This window comes from Pelodiscus sinensis, chromosome 6 (assembly GCF_052426305.1).
Source record: "Pelodiscus sinensis isolate ZL-2025 chromosome 6, ASM5242630v1, whole genome shotgun sequence".
In the NCBI taxonomy this organism is placed as follows: domain Eukaryota; kingdom Metazoa; phylum Chordata; order Testudines; family Trionychidae; genus Pelodiscus; species Pelodiscus sinensis.
Window position 1 is genome coordinate 29,415,358 of NC_143057.1, and position 16,697 is coordinate 29,432,054.

Below are 16,697 nucleotides of genomic sequence, written 5' to 3' on the forward strand. Positions count from 1 at the left end.
CATTCCAGCTCATCTGATGAAGTGGGTTTTACCCATGAAAGCTCATGATATAGTTGTTAATCTGTAAGGTGCCACAGGACTGCTGCTTGTTCCTTCAAGTTAGGTATTTTTAATCATAGAGGCCATGGCTTTCAAACTCAACGTAATAAAGCTATGATCCTGATAAAACTCCTGTTTCTGTTGTGTTTCTGTCCACTTCGAATCTGGTTTACTGTCCTTACTCTCAGTCTTGTGCTGTTATACAGCAGCATATCTGAGATATTAATTAAGGAGCAGTATGAAACTTATTTAAGTGGTAAACTGTGGAAACACAGAATAATTTTTCCCCTTAACTAAACAGTTTTCCATTAAAGTCTGCTGTTATGAGTGAAGACCAATAATTAATTCAGAGACTAGCTAGATGTATTGAATATACTTAGTTTTTCTTTGAATATTTGTGTTGTTTTGAGATAGTTGAGTTTAGAACATGGGTGGTCAAAAGGGCCTCCATGGACCAGATCCAGCACACTAAGCGGGTTGATCTGGCCCTCGGAGGCCCTGCTGCTCCCCTGCCCCAGGCTGATCAGGGCCCTGGTGGTTGACTCTAAGTGCTGTGCGCCTGAGGGCAGGGAGCGAGAGACTTGGTGCTTCCCTTGCTCCCAGGCCAACTGAGGGCAGGGGCAAGCGTGTGAAGTCTCCTCCCACCCTGCCCCTGCCCTGCCCCTGCCCTGCAAGGAGTGTGCAGTGCATAGAAGCACTGTGCGCTTATTGCAGGATGGAAGCAGGGCAGGAGGAGACTTTGCGTGCTCCCCATCCCCAGACCAATCAGGGTCTGTGGGCAAGGAAGCACGGAAGTGTCCTAATCCCTCCCCTTCCTTCTGAGGTCCCGCTCCTTCCAGAGCCGCCCAGGGTCACTTCAAAAATTTCTGAAGTGGCCCCTGGTCAAAAATTATTGCCCACCCCTGGTTTAGAAACTACTTCTTCATATCAAGTAGATCTGCCTGCAAGATACACTTAACTAAGATGTTTCCCATGGAGCTTATATTTAAGCCCAGTGATGCCTCCTCTTATCAGCCTTCACTCTTTCAGTTTTGATCTTGTGTATGATTCTCCTGTTTCTGTAAAACCCTTACTCTCTATTGGCAGGGCCAGAAAATCCTTGGTTGGTACAAGCATATGTCTTTGCAGCCAAGCACCCCTTTGCTTCTGTGGTGGCACAGGAAGTGTTTCAGAGTGGAATTATTCCTGCAGAAACAGACTTCCGTATCTACAGGGACTTTGGGAATATTCCAGGTATGTTATCAGATGGTCTGTCAGTGGGGGGGCATTATTTAACCCTTATTTAGATTTATAACAAGGGGCCAGTCCTACAAATGTTTACTTATGTAACGGTTTTAGTGTTTGGGTTCTAGGCCATGAACTGATACTTGACTTGGTGTCTGTTTAAGTTTAGCAGGAGGGTGTTGTGTGTCTCCCCTAGGAAAATAACCGTTATTGTTTTTGGTGTCCCACACAGACTAGGTGTATATATTTAGGGTCCTCAGTGTCTTAATTTTTGGTCAACCCTGGTTGACTAGCATTCTAGTGCTAAAAGCCATAGCACGCTGAAAATTCTCCGAGACTCAAGATCATCTCATCTGAAGAAGTGGGTTTTTCCCACGAAGGCTCATGATACTATACATATATTTTTGTTAGTCTCTACAGTGCCACAGGACTGCTCATTGGCTTTTTACAAGTTGTTTGAAAATTCTCTTGACTTTTAAGTTGTAGATTTATATTCTGAATTACAGTTGATCTTAATTAAACCGAAAAGGTACCACAGTGTCAAAGCAGGTTTGAAAGTATAAAATGCTTTCCTCTATGAGAGCATGGGCCACAGTATCATGTTACAGGTGAGGTTAATACTGTGACGGGTCCCCCACTTTAAGATGCCACCTGATGTGCTGAGATACCACATGACCCTGCTTGTTCTGCCAGCATGGGTTCCTTTTTTACTGGTCTTGCTGAGCCAGGCTCTTAAGTGGAATGAGGAGTAACAGTTAATTCGAACTAAAGAGTTAGTTCGAATTAACGTTTAACTACCGCGTCTAGCCGCGGGCAGTTAGTTCGGACTAAGGGGGATTTAAAAATGACGGCGCCCGGGAACATGCAAATGAAGCCTAGGATATTTAAATCCTGGGCTTCATTTGCAACTCCGGTTTCCCTCATTTGCCTACCTAGCTCGAACTAACGAGCTAGTGTAGACATACCCTCAATGTGGAGGAACATATGCACAATTTCTTCCCTCCTCCCCTCCCTACTTCTGGTATTACTTGAACAAACTGGGGTATGTTATAAACAAGAAATAAGTTTATTAACTCCAAAAGATCCATTTAAAATTAATATAAGGGATAACAAACAGAACAAAACATATTATTAAGCAAATAAAACAAAACATGCAAACTAGCTTGATTCACTAATGACATTGGCTACAAACAGTAATTTCCCCCCTAAATGTTGTCACAGGCAGATTACAGAGCTTGCAGTTTGAAACCTCAAGTGGCATTACTGACAAACTGGACATCCGTCCAGCTTAGGCTCAACGGCCCTCTCTCTTCTCCCCCAAATTCAGTTCTTAGTTCCAGGTGTTTTTCAATCTCTTTTGGTAGGGAGGCAGAGAAGAACCATGGTGATGTCACTCTCCTGGTTTATATAGCTCTTCTATACGTATGCCGACCATACGTCCTGGATTTTCCGGTATAATCCCAAATTTGAATCTCCTGTCCCAGTGTCCCCATAAAGCTGTGAAATGACCCAGAAAGCCGTAGGGATCAAAATGCAGCTAGAAGCACCTGTGCACTGCCATTCCCCCGCCCCCACAAGATACTGGAACTAGTGAGAGGCTGCTTCCAGCGTTGGTGCTGTGCACGGCTCCTGAATAGTAGGGAGCGTGTGTGGTGGTGACGCCACCAGAGGAGGCTGGGGCCGGAGCTCTGTGGCCAGGGCTGGGGCAGAGAGACGGGCCAGAGCTCTCTATCTGCTGCTGGGGCTGGAGCGCTGCATTTCAGTGCATGCTCCAGCCCAGCGTAGCCTGGTGACTCTTTGCCACAGACTGGGGGCCCCTGGCCGGAGTCCCTGATATGGCTGGAAAGCGTCTGCCTCTGCTCAGCCCTTCCCTCGCAGGAGGGTGGACCCAGCAGTGAAGCCAGCCCAGGCTTGGGCCTCTCCCTCGGGGCAGGGCTGAGGGGCCCAGGAGTTCAAGTGGGGGGCTGGGCTAGGCGGCCGCACCGTGAGAGTGGCAGTGCATAGGGAGCGGCCAAGGCCTGCAGTGCCTTCAACCTGCTGCGCTTCCTGCAGTGGTCGCTGAACACGGTGAGCGGTGCGGGGTTCCCAGGGGCGTGGGGCGGAGCAGGGGAGGGGCTCTGCATGGTGGGGTAGTCACTGTGCTGCATTCACAGCATGACTGAGGGGCAGGAAGAACAACCGCAGGTGGAGCAGGTGACTGTGTGTGTTCTTCAGGGCCTGGCCTGACACACCTTACACCTTATTTTCTGTAACCACTTTGAACCTTTTCATAACTAAGCAACTAATGGTTTTAGACCCCTTACAGCATGAACTTTTAGCACAGGTCTGTGATGCAGAGCAGAAGGGGATCAGGGGGGCCTGTATGTACCAGGGCTCATAGTAAAATGTGTGTCCTGTATACCCCCGGTGAGATGCTGCGGCTGCAGCAGCTGCATGCCCTTTGGTGCTGCTGGCTCAAAGACCAGGAGCTGAGTCTGTGTGAGCCCATCCTGGCCCTACTGAAACTCAGGCCAGTGGCCAGATTCTGGGAGTGCTTCCTGCAGCCGAGCAGCTTCTGGTGGCAGAAGATCAGGTTTTCCCAAAGGTTTCCCTCCAGTTCCCCAACCCTACTGAGGGGTTCCTATCCTGGGGCAGATAGGCCCAGAGGGATCCATTGGTCCTGTCTTGCTAGGGGAGTCTCCTCTCTGGAGGTGTTTCCCTAACTCTTTGCTCAGGGATGTTGTGAAGGCCAAGACTGCAACAGAGTTTAAAAAAGAACTACAGGTTGGACCTCACTGGTTGAGCACCCTCGGGACCTGACTGGTATCAGACAAAGGGATTTGCCAGAAATGGGAAGGTCCCTCCCCTCATGGCCCATGCTGCCACCAGGCTAGGGCTCCAGCTTGCCCCTCTTGCTGCCGCCCCAGCCCCCCAGGGCTCTCTAGATGCTGCTGTCCCTACTGCTGCCGGGGCCGGAGCACCACGGCCACAGCTGCACAACCAGTGCAGAGCTCCACAGCTGCCTTGCTCCATGTCTGGGGCCAGAGCTCCGTGGCTAGGGCTAGGTCAGAGGGCTGGGCCAGAGTTCCACAGCGGGAGCTCCCTGACTGCCTCTGTTGCTGGAGCTCAGGGGATGGGGCCAGAGCTCCCTGGCTGCCACTAGGGTCAGAGCTCCTTGGCTGCTGGGAGCTCTGCTGGAGCCAGAACTCCCTGCCATGTTGTCTGTCCTTCCCTCCTCCCACACACACTGGGCTCCCAGCTAAGTCACTGGTGCCCCCTGTAGCGCTCCTCCCCGACTCCAGACCTTCCGCTTCCTGGGCTCTGTTGTCCAGGAACAGCCATGTTCCATGCTGGACCATGGATGTTGCCGGAGCAGGGAGTCCCAGTTAAGGGAGGTACACCTGTAGATGAATTCATGAAGGATAGGTCCATAAATAGCTATTAGTGGGAGCATCCTCTGCCCAGCCCTTCCCTCCTCTCCTGCGGGCTCAGGGCAGCAGGCGCTGGCCACCCACCCGGTACGGCATTCTAGCAGAACCGTGTTGAGTTCTCCCACTCGAGGCTGGTATGGAGGGGAGGAGGCAGCCAGGCCAAGCAGCACTAATTGTCACTCTCCATTTGGTGAATGATTAACAGGCTGCGGTGCATCAGCAGCCAAGGAGGAGGGGAAAAACCTGCCACAAGGTGGGGTAGGTGGGTGTCCCTCCTGCCCGCTTCAAGCATCTGCAGCATCAGGAGCTTGGTCTCCGCCCCAGGTGGGTGGAGCCTAAGGGGTCAAGGGTCATAACTAACATTTGATTGATGATAGGGCCCTTATATCATGTGTCCCCATTTTTGGTTCAGAAAATATGGTCACCGTATCTATAAGGCAGGAACCTTTTGTCTTCCAGTGGAAAAACACTGGTGTTCCAAAAGAGAGAGAGAGAGGTCCAGTATCAAGTGGCTTAGACCAGGGGTGTCCAAACTTTTTTCCAAGAGGGCCAGATTTGATGAAGTGAACATGCGTGAGGGCCGACCATTTTGCCTGACATTCTTTGAACCATTCAAATTAAATGCAAATTAACTATTTTATGCAAAGTTTATTGCAAACAACATACTTTTCATTTCATCACATGGATGACAAATCTAAACAGGTGTTAAATCACTCTGCCTTTCATATCTGAAGGCCAGATGAAAAAAAAATCCAGGAAGCTGAAATATATGTCAGGAACATTGTAAAGTACATTACATATTACTGGTAATAAAGGTTGTCTGTCAACTTTTAAGTTCAAAAAATATGAACAGGAACATAACACCAAGTATACATGTTGTGTCCAAATATATTTATAACTGATTTAGACCAACTGACATTAACTGAGATTTTACAATGTATTCATCTCAATACATATGGATTCGTTGGGGGCCATAAAAGATAGATATTGCCAAATTACCTGTGGGGCCATATTAAACCGGAACACGGGCCGCAATTGGCCCGTGGGCCGGACTTTGGACATGCCTGGCTTAGACCCATGTCTCTGCAGAGCTGTGGCAGCCATTACTATCAGGCAGTTTGGAGCCTTCACAGGAAGACTAAGCTCTTTCATAGTCCATTGTCTTAGCTAATGGGCAGTCAGCCCTATCTGGCTTTTTCATTGTTGTACCTGAAGGGCAATTGTGTGCAACACCCAAAGTTAGCACATTTCAAATACACACACGGTCAGTATTTCTAATTTCAGATACAGAAATAATTCAGGTGTACAAATTGGATAATTACATTCAGTAAATCGTAACCTTTTCACTGATATCTCACGTGAAGTATATCTGAGTTTTGTCATATTCATATCATAAGAATATTAAGTGTAATGTCACACATCACCACACATATATAGGTTATATCAAGTTGCTACTGTTGTCACCTTGCAATCCAGGTACATGAGCATTAGAAAATTGCTCTTTTCTGGCGTATGAATTGGCAGTGGCAGTTTTGCTGCCAGTGATAATAGAATCAAAGGGTGCCTGTTGGAGAAAGATAGTCTAGGTGGGCAACCAGAGGAGGAAAATTCTTATTTAAAAATCAGGAAAATCTCTTTGAAATCAAATATGTATATAATAGCATAGTTACATTTAAAACATTTTAATGTAAGTGGGGAAAAATCCCCACCTGCAATTAAGAATTAGAACAAAAATTATATATGTAAAGAATAGATAGGGAAAATGAAACATTGCTTTTAGGTATTTAACTGTTACGGCTGCACTATTGCTACTTTCATTGCAGCAGTCACACACCAGGTGGTCAAGAATAGAGACTTTAGAATCCTTATCTTAGAATTCACACCAGTTCCTTTTTCCTAACTACTTAAATGATGGATGGTTTCATTGGAGAAGACATGGAGCACAAAATGACATTTCAGTTGGCAGAAATGCTAAAGGAAAATAGATTCCTATAGGAGGAGGAGGATTTAAGGTATTTTAATATGTTTAGCTACGAATGCACATTAAGGTGTCTTGTTCTCTAGAAAAGTTGTTTTTCCAGAGTGACACTTAAGGACATGGCTAAAGCAAAGTATTTTACTGCATGCTCTGAACTGTTTTAAAGCACATTTCTGATCTCAAAATTGATTGCATAAAATGAATACTGTAATTTCTGATCTGGCTAATCTGGGTCCATGTGTGTTTGGAAACATCTTTGCTACATTAGATGGAAAATTAGTTTTTATTGCCTTCTGTTAGCCACGCAGAGCGAAAACAGCTGAGTTTTTAAGAGATGGATTCTATTCCTTCTTGTGCACCAGCAGAATTTTTGTTTTGATCAGATACACGGATACAAAATTAGCAACAGCACTAGGAGTATGTAGGTATTACTGTGAGCATACAAACTGAATTGCACAGGGGACATTGGAGGCATCATTTGGCTTGTAGAACCTTTACTAGTGGTGATTCACAAGAAGGAAAGAATTCAGCTTGAGGTTGGAGCCCAGGTAGTTATTGCAAAAATATTTTGTTACCTGTAAACTGGCCATAGAGAGTTATTAAGCAGCGGTAATCATGCAATTTTAGGATTACATTATCTAGGTGATTTTCTGTGTAGGACCACACTGAATCTTTAGTGATGGTGCTAAGAAAGCACAAAATATAGAATTTGGCTATTGGCTGGTAAGGGTGACACTCTACTGCTTCAGGCAGACAGCCAATCACCAAATAAACTATGGAAAGTGATAGGGGGCTTGTGCTGCCCTTGGAGGCTTGACATTAAGCCTCAGAAGAGAATCGGGTGATCAGGAATATTGGCATAGGCATGACTTTCTAGACTAGTAGAGGGAAGCATGTACAAACACCCAGCATGGCAGTAAAATACAGAAGGGCCAAATATTTTCATATGCCTGTAATTAAATATGTCCTTACTCTGTTTTAAAATTGGTACTTAAGTAGTCTTACTGCATGTGGGAAGTTGTTCAAGTTATGGAAGTCAAAAATTATTGTTGGATAACATTGGTAGACCAAAACTGTTTTTGTTTTGTAAAATGTTCTGAATCAAGTGTTTGATTACGTTTAGGTAACTTTAATCATAGTTTTTTTCTATATTCATAGGAATAGACTTGGCTTTCATTGAAAATGGCTACATTTACCATACAAAATATGACACACCAGACAGAATCTTATCCGATTCAATTCAGAGAGCAGGTTGGTATTCAGATGTCCATCCAAAATGTTATAAAGAATATGGCTAAATGGAAGTTTCTTCCTTTTTCCATTAACCCTTATTGTAGCCCCCATACCTTGGATATTTCTTAATGATTAGTGATGCATAATCTACACGCTGTGCCCATGAAAGCTCATGATACCATCTAATTTTGTTGTTAGTTTCTAAGGTGCTGCAGGACTACTCACTGTTTTTTAAGTTATTACACTAGTGATGTAATTGACTAATTGACTACCCAATAAAACTAGTCATATCTGGTAGTTGAGTCACTACTAATCGCTTCCCCCAACAGCAAAGGGGGAGTTGGCTTAAAAGCTGGTTTCCCCCAGCACTGTCTCAGCACGGGAGGCAGAGGTGCAGTGGTCTGAACCTGGTGCGAGCAGGGACTGCTTGATTCCCTGCTTGCCCCGGGTTCCCTGCTGTGCCTCTGCCTTTTAAAAGTAGTAAGAGCTGTGGGTGGCTCTTACTACATTTAAAAGGCAGAGATGCATCCGGGATAGCAAGCCCGCCCCCCTTATTGACTAATGGAGTAGTTGATAGAAATTCCATCAACTGCTCAATTAGCTGATTAATTGAAATCTAATATCCCTAATCTACATATTGGCAATCCCCAAAAGAAATCAAACTTCTCAAAATTCAATGACTCATGATTTGTAATGCGCTATGGAGCCTCTTTCAGATTTAAATCTGGCCAGGTCAGTGGTGATCAATTTCATCACCTTCTGAGGGCTGTTCAAAGAGATATCTCTAGCCATTTTTGTGGGCAAATACCCATAATACCTTGCATCCATATTTAATATTCTTGGCAGGGTTATATGAATGGTATGGAGACTGACCTGTCTCTAGAAGTCGTCCTTCCTGAATCAGGGCAGAACCAAAATGGCAGGAAAGTCTGGGCAATTTTGGCCCATATTTTATTATTTCTGTGAATAAAGAGGCAAATTTACTTTCCAGCTATGTCAACATTTCACCTTTTTATATACTGAATTTACTCTTAAGAGACTCTATAAAAAGTCTTAATAGGTTTTTGAAAAACTACAACACCCAAAAGTATGTGTTAGCTACCAAACAACATTAGTGTCTTCCTTTTACTGGCAGAATTAAATCATTTTTACTCTTTCCGGGGTTGTTTCTTGATCTTTTTATAGGCACTGAAGCAACAGTTGTCCTCTTGCAGTCCTGAACAAATTATATAGCTAATATTCAGTTTTAGTTGAAGGAATCGGGTCAGCAGCAGAGTTCTGTGAATTACTTTCATGGAGATCAGTTTTAAATGTTTAAAGTAATACAGTTGCAAGTGCCCAAGTATACTTCTGTTTTTTTTCCTTTGTCCCTCTTGTAAAGTTGAGGCTACTTGTTTTGACAGTTTGTTACAGCAATAGCATTTCAGTGCTTAGAGCTTGTATCCCAAGGATTTTTATGTGAAGAGTAGCTATGTGGATTTAGAAGAATACTATGCATTGTGTGTGCTCAAATACAAAATTTCAGATAAAAGAGCTTAAATACATTTATAACATGATCTAGAAGAATAATTTTATATTTTTAATTAGCTGTATATAGAACTATGCATTTGTCTTTCCTATTTTCATATTATATATATATATATATTGTCTCTTTTCCCCTTTAACAGGTGACAATATTTTAGGAATGCTAAAATACTTAGCAACATCAGATAAGTTGGCCAAATCGTTTGACTATCGGCATGGAAATGTGGTCTTCTTTGATGTGTTTGGTCTGTTTGTTCTGGTCTACCCTGCTCGTGTTGGCACAATCATGAACTATATAATAACTGCAGTTACTTTCCTTTATGTAGGAAAAAAAATATTACAGCCCAGAAACAGGGGTAAGTCCAATTAAGAATACTTTGATTTTTTTTCTGAAGAGAAAGAACTTGATAAGTTTTTTTTTTTTTAAATAGGAACAAATATGATAGGAAATTATCAGCACATTATATGATTAGTTGCATAGAGGAACTTTAAAATGAATATTGGGTACACAATGGCTTATGTCATTTGCTTTTGAACTCTTTGTATTAAGTGACTGAAGCATAAAATGACTACAGGTTGGATCACTGTGGTCCGGCACCCTTGAGTCTCCCCCTTCCCCCCCCCCCCCAACTGCCCCACAACCCAACTGAGCCTTACGTCAGGCTCCCCCAGGCAGCCCAGATGGGCATCCAACCCCCCTTCCACAGCCTTGCTGAGCTGCGCACTGGCTTTCCAGCCCAGCTGAGCCGACACCCAGCTGGGGCTCCCACCCCCTGCATTGTGCCTGGCTCCCACCCCTTGCAGCATGCAGGCATTCTCTGATCCTGGAACATCCGTGGTCCAACTGGACTATGGATGTTGCCAGACCAGAGAGTTCCTCCGGTTTGTAGAGGTGCAATGTGTACATTTGATAAAGATTGCAACCATTAAATTGATGCTGTCCTTTACTTCTGTTTGTTTATTTGGGCAAATGATGATATGCCCAAAATCAAAATTGCTTTGTAGCACAGCTTTTCATGAGAATTTTAATGTTTTTTTTTTTAAAGTTAAAAACAACCATCTGAAATTATTTCAAAGTTACTCAATGACAGTTTTAGTAACATGGACAGAATCTTTTTCTGAAAAAGAAGAGTATCTTTTACATACAAACTTGTCAGTATACAGCATAGCAGCAAATAATAAAAGAGACTTTAAAAGGAAAAATGTACTTTGTCTACGTAGTTTAAATAGACTCATAGACTTTAAGATCGATAGGGCCCATCATGATCATCTAGTCTGACTTCTTGTATGTTTCAGGACACAGAACCTTACCTACTCCTGAAGTAGATCCCTAACCTCTGGCTGAATTACTTAGTCTCAAATCCTGTCTTAAGGACTTCAAGTTACAGAGAATCCACTATTTACAGTAGTTTAAACCTGCAAGTTACCCCTGGCAAATGCTGCACCAGAAAATGAAAACCCCCAAAGTCTCAGACAAATTGACCTGGGAAGAAAATTTCTTCCCAATCCCAAATGCCCTACGATTAAATTTCTCTTTTAATTATTGGGAGGGGAGCAAGAGGACAGAACTAATCATTATAACTTAACCAAACCAAAATCAAGGAAACGTCCACCTTTCTGTGGGAAAACATAACTAGAATCCTTAAACAAAATCTTTCCTCAGCTATCTCTCAGGAGAAATGCCCTGAACAAATCACTAATTCAATAAGAATCTTATATGACAAGGACATGGGCTGGATGGCTTAGGCCTAGATACAATTAAAAGGAATCTTCACCAGTAGACCCTTAAGCCTACACTGCAACTTACTTAATTGTGTTAATGGTCAGGGTGATCATTCCTGTAATTTTAGTCCCAGTATAGCACCTTAACTGCATGATGTATCTAATAAAATGGTCCATTGTATGTGGGTTAACTGTTTTTTCTCTCTTCCTTAGCTATTAACTATTTGAAGGAGCTCTCCATTGCATTTGGCTTCACACTGTTAAGTTGGCTCTCCACAGTAGTAATTGTCCTTATTGTGGCAGTGTTCATCTCTCTCATTGGGCAGTCTCTTTCTTGGTACAACCACTTCTATGTCTCTGTTTTCTTGTATGGAACTGCAGCTGTGGCTAACCTAATCTTTGTGCACACATTAGCCAAAAAGTTCTACTATAAGGTAAGTGCTGATTCTTTGCAGATTACTACTTGGAGTAGAACAAATATATCATGTGATGATGGGCATGGATTTAACCATCTGAACTTTGATTCAATATTGACTTATTGAAAGCTCGTCAGTTCAATTGTTTCATAAACTGCATGAATATTTGTGTCTCTTTCAAACATATATTTAAAGGGCATCTCTTGGGAGTGTTAAGTTCAGTATTTTAAGCATATTATTACACTGGATCACTCCCAAGACCCATCTAAACTAAAATATAGTGATTTATACCAGATGCTTCAGAAGAAAGGGCTAATAGTAGGCTAATCTAAAATAATTTCTCTATATAAGGTCTCATCCTAGTCTCTAGTAGTTAAATTGGTTTAACCCTGAAGCATGAGGTTTCAACATTCTTGTTGACATAAATTATGATAACTGTATATTCTTTATGTAGTTATTCAGTCATTCTTTGAATTTTGTTAAGTTATTGGCTTGTGACAATGAGTTCCACAGCTTAATCACATACAGTATGGAAAAGTGGTTTTGAATGTCCACATTTTAGGTTCTATTAAATGGCCCCTTAGTCTTGTGTTATGCGTCAGGGAGAACAGAAGTGTCCAATCTGCCTTCTCCATGCTATTCGTTATTTTATATACTTTTATAATGTGCCCTCTTATTTGTCTCCTTTTTCACGTACCAATCAGTCTTTTCAGTCTCTTTATATGAATTTTTCCTTGGCTTTGATCATTATCTTGTTGTTCCTCTAATACTGCACTTTTCATTTTTAGTACTGCACACAGTATGCTAGGTGAGGTCATACCATTGATTTCTATAATGGCACTATAATTTCCATATTACTCATCCCATTCCTTATTCATCTTAATTTCTTGTTTGCTTCTTTGACCACAGCTGCACATTGAGTAGGTGTTTTTATTGACCTTTCTACAGTGATGTCCAGGTATATTGAGATTAATATAGTTAATTAAAAACCCTGTAAGATGTATCAGTAGTTTACATTTCCCCCTCTAATGAGCATTGTTTTGCATTATTGATATTGAATTTAATTTGCCATCACGTTGCTGTGACATCCCAGGATGCAATCCAGACACTGAAGGGTTGTGTCAGCTTTGCTCTGCAACTGGGAATACCTCCTAGTTCTTTACTACTGTAACTACCAAATTAAGCCCCTTAAAGAGCCAAACAGCATGTAGGTCACACCCTGAGCATCTGCTGACAGACTACAGCTATACACATGCTTCAGTCACATTCTGGTTTCAATCCGCCTTGGATACCACTTGCAGCCCCAATTTTTCCCTCAAAATGTGTGTGTTCAGTGTCCAACCCTCTTCTGGACAGCTCAGCTATTTTAGTCCGTTGTCCTTTTAAGGGATCAATATCCAACAGGCCTGCTACTTTACATAGGAGTTTGATCACAACAGTGGATTAGTTTTGGCTAAAGAATAAAGCAGGTTTATTTAACTACAAGGAGATAGGTTTTAAGAGAGTACAAATATAAGACATTAAAATCAGAAATGATTACAAAAGAAATAAAGATAAAACATTTTCTAATACTAAAACTTAACAAACTAGATTTGGTGAATATGAAATCTGTTAATGTATATTTTCAGTAACATTGTTAAAATTATACCCCATCTTGCCTCTGGACAGTGGTGCTTCCTTTGAAAATAAAATACCACCATTCATTTAGACAATATAAAATACTATTTAAAAGGCTTTATTGTAATTGTATATGCAGTAATTTCACTGAGTATGCTGGAAGAGGCATAGTTAATCTGCTGATGAAACTGTAACGCAGAATCTTGTGAAATGTGATATCATGTGGTTACAAACAAACCATTTGCTATATGTGAAAATAAAAAACAATCTAGAACATGTTGTTTTCTTTTCCTTTAATTTTCTTTCTTCCCTCCAACTCCCAAACTAATCTCTTTTCAAAGTATGTTTTGAATCTGCTCTGATGTTACTCAATTAGATACTACTCCATAAGAGAAAAGAAATTGATGTAGCAATATTTATAAAATGATAGCTGTTGACCTAACAAAACATTAGCTTTGTATCAGAAATTTGCATATGTTGCCTTAGAGGCCAGATGTACTGAGCAGGTTATTTCTGTATGTTTGGTCTTTTTTTTTTCCTTACAGAATAAAAATGAACAGTACCTGGGGGAGATATTCTTTGATGTTGCACTCCTTGCTTGGTCTATTGTATTGGTTCTAATCACTCAGCTAGGCCTTTGCTCAGCATTCATCTGTGCAATATGGGTAGCATTTCCTTTACTCACAAAGCTATCGATCCATAGGGAGTTCAAACAAAAAGGTAAAGTTGTATTTTATTATTTGACAACCCAGAGTTCAGTTATATGTCAGGGCATGTTTACAGTGAGCTTGAACTAAACTAAAGAGAATTCTCATGAATGTGGTGTGGTTATTTTATTTTTAAAATACCCTCTTTGATCTCTTAATTATTCTAACTTAAGAACACCTTTAGCATTTTTGTTAGAAATAATTATAATCTTGACATAAAGGCAACTTTTAAGAATAGAGCAGATACATAGGAGTGGCTTGAGTCATCTATATAATTAGAGCACTACATAGATACAAAATTTGTATCTGCCTCTAATCCATGGTCCACAAAAATGGTCCATGGATACCTGCGTCTGCAGATGCACATATCCACAGATACAAACTGGATATCCATGGATTTGCAGGCTCTCTATATAAGATTCTAGCAGTGTCACCTTCAAGTCTAGAATCCCTGAATCGGTATGGGGTGATGGAAGCAGCAATAAGCTTGTCTCTTTTTTCAGAATATCAGCAGGTTCAATGATCACTAGAGTTTGCGGTCTGTTACTCTCCCCCTTTTAAGGTCTTAGATATTTTGACTTTACAAATTTCACCCATGTGGTGTAAAGCTACATATCTATGCCATACAAAGAATCCTAGACCATTGTGATTATCAGAGGTAACTCACCTGTCACCACCCTTTCTTTTCAGCTAATTTGCATGTAACAGTTTAATTAGCCATTTGAGGGAAGTTGCACAGAGGTGGATGATTTGGCCCAAATGCCACACTCTTGTGAGAGAGTCTATATCAGTATAGACTCAGTGGGGCAAAGTCTCAGTGAGACAAAAAGTCTATTTATAATTTTTCACAATATAAGTATTATGTGGCTTGCATTGGCAGGGTCTGTATCAAATGGAACCTTCTGTCCTTTTAGATCAGGGTAGGGAACCTTTTTTGGGTTGGGGGCTGCTGACCCACACCAAGGGAGAAACATTCCCGCCCCCCCCCCCCCCCCCCCCACTGATGTGGCCCCTAACTGAGAAGGTGAAAGTCACTTTCCACATTCCCCTCACACACCCAAGCCTTGCAGGGTGGGGCATAGGCTAGTAGATTTTGTGTGCTCCAGCCCTAGGGTGGGGGGGGACCACTGAGCCTCTGGGCAGGATCCAGGCAAGCCAGGGGACACATCTGGCCTTGGGACTAAGGTTTTCCACCCCATTGTAGATGAACCTCACCCTTGGAAATAGCTTGTATTTGTGTTTGATATTGTATATAGTTACTAATTAAAACAGAAAGTTCTGTATCTTACAGGCTGAAGAATATCATATTTTTTTATTTTCCCCTCTCATGTAGGTGCCACAATAAGATTTATCATGATTTACATGCTGGGTATGTTTATCCCGTACCTGTATATAATGTACCTCACCTGGACAATATTTGAAATATTCATTCCCATCATGGGTCGAAGTGGCACAGAAATTCCACCGGATGTAGTGCTGGCAGCCTTTATCGTTGGCAGTACTGTAATTCTGTCATCTTATTTTGTAAGGAGATGTTTTTAAACCTTATAATCTATATATTGAGCTACTTTTTAAAGGAATACTTTATATTAATGTTTTATTTGTAGGCAAAAAATCTAGCTATCACAAGAGACTGCATAAAACAAATTAAATCAATGCATTAAAATGAAACTAGATTCTTTAGAACAGTGCTTCCCACAGTTCCACTTGGCTGCAAACGGCAAAACAGCCTTGTGGCTCCTACTGGCTCTGTGGCCGCTGTGCCGATAAATAAACAAATGGACACAGCCAGTTAACAGGTTTTGCAGACCACTTTGAGAAGCACTGCTTTAGAGCTACTATTTGTGGATAGAAAGACAAATTCTACCTTCAAATAGCATATGTTCCTCTCAGTAAAGTTGGTTGGAGTTAGGGATGTGACTGTTTAATTGGTTAACTTGCCAGTTAAGGATGTTAAAATGCTAAAATGTGGTTAATTGACTAATTGATGGAATTTCCATCGACTAGTCGATAGGCACTTCCGCGGAAGAATCCCGCGGCACCTGGGACTCCTCAGCTCATCCTGGGTTCTGGGGAAATGCCTCGGGGAGCCCGGGGTCAGCTGGGAGTCCCCAGCTGACCTTGGGCTCCATGGTAGTTGCCTCTTTGAAATCTTCAGATCAGCTGTGCAGCGGCTGCCGTGGGGTTTCAGAGTGGGGAAGTGCCCCATAGAACCCGGGGTCAGCTGATCCTGGGTTCCAGGGAAATGTTGCGGGGAGCCCACAATCAGCTGGGGAGTGTGCAGCTGACCCTGGTCTCCAGGTGGCTGCCCATTTGAATCGCGCAGACGTGGCATTTTAAAGGGGCAGCCCGCTGCACAGCCAATCTGCGGATCAGCTGTGCAGCGGCCACCCTGGGATTTCAAAGTGGCAGCACCACTACCCCCCTTTGCTACCTCTGCAGATGCTTATCGGATAGTCAACTAGTCTCTAACATCCTCAGTGTATGTGTGTGGAACAGCTCCCTGCTTGCTGCAGGCAGGGTGCTGCTCCAGCCCTGTGGGAGGCTCGCCACAGACAGGGACTGCTCCCGCCAGGCTACAGCAGCTCCTGCCTGTGGCAGACCCAGGAGGCCAAGAGAGCCCCAGCCTGTGGGGTGTGCTGGGCTACTGCTAGCAGGGGATGCTCCAGCCTGGCCATTGCAGTCCCTGCCTGTGGTGGGGGGACTGCAGGCGGGAAAGGAGGGCTGCTTCAGCCAAACCGGGGGCCACTCCAGCTAGGCTGCAGCAGCTGTTCCCCACCCCCATCTTCCCTCCTCTTTAATTGGTTAACCAGCTAAACAACACATT

The 16,697-nt window shown here is 42.8% G+C and overlaps 1 protein-coding gene across 1 annotated transcript in view; it reads left to right on the top strand.

Moving 5' to 3' along the window:
* The window catches only part of ERMP1 (endoplasmic reticulum metallopeptidase 1), a 41,547-nt gene that overhangs the window by 12,215 nt on the left and 12,635 nt on the right, over positions 1 to 16,697 (top strand). Inside the window, exons 5-10 of the mRNA XM_075931613.2 lie at positions 1,126 to 1,272; positions 7,810 to 7,902; positions 9,552 to 9,764; positions 11,344 to 11,564; positions 13,709 to 13,883; positions 15,204 to 15,394. Of these exons, the coding sequence (XP_075787728.2) occupies positions 1,126 to 1,272; positions 7,810 to 7,902; positions 9,552 to 9,764; positions 11,344 to 11,564; positions 13,709 to 13,883; positions 15,204 to 15,394 (1,040 nt within the window). The remainder of the gene's footprint in view (positions 1 to 1,125; positions 1,273 to 7,809; positions 7,903 to 9,551; positions 9,765 to 11,343; positions 11,565 to 13,708; positions 13,884 to 15,203; positions 15,395 to 16,697) is intronic.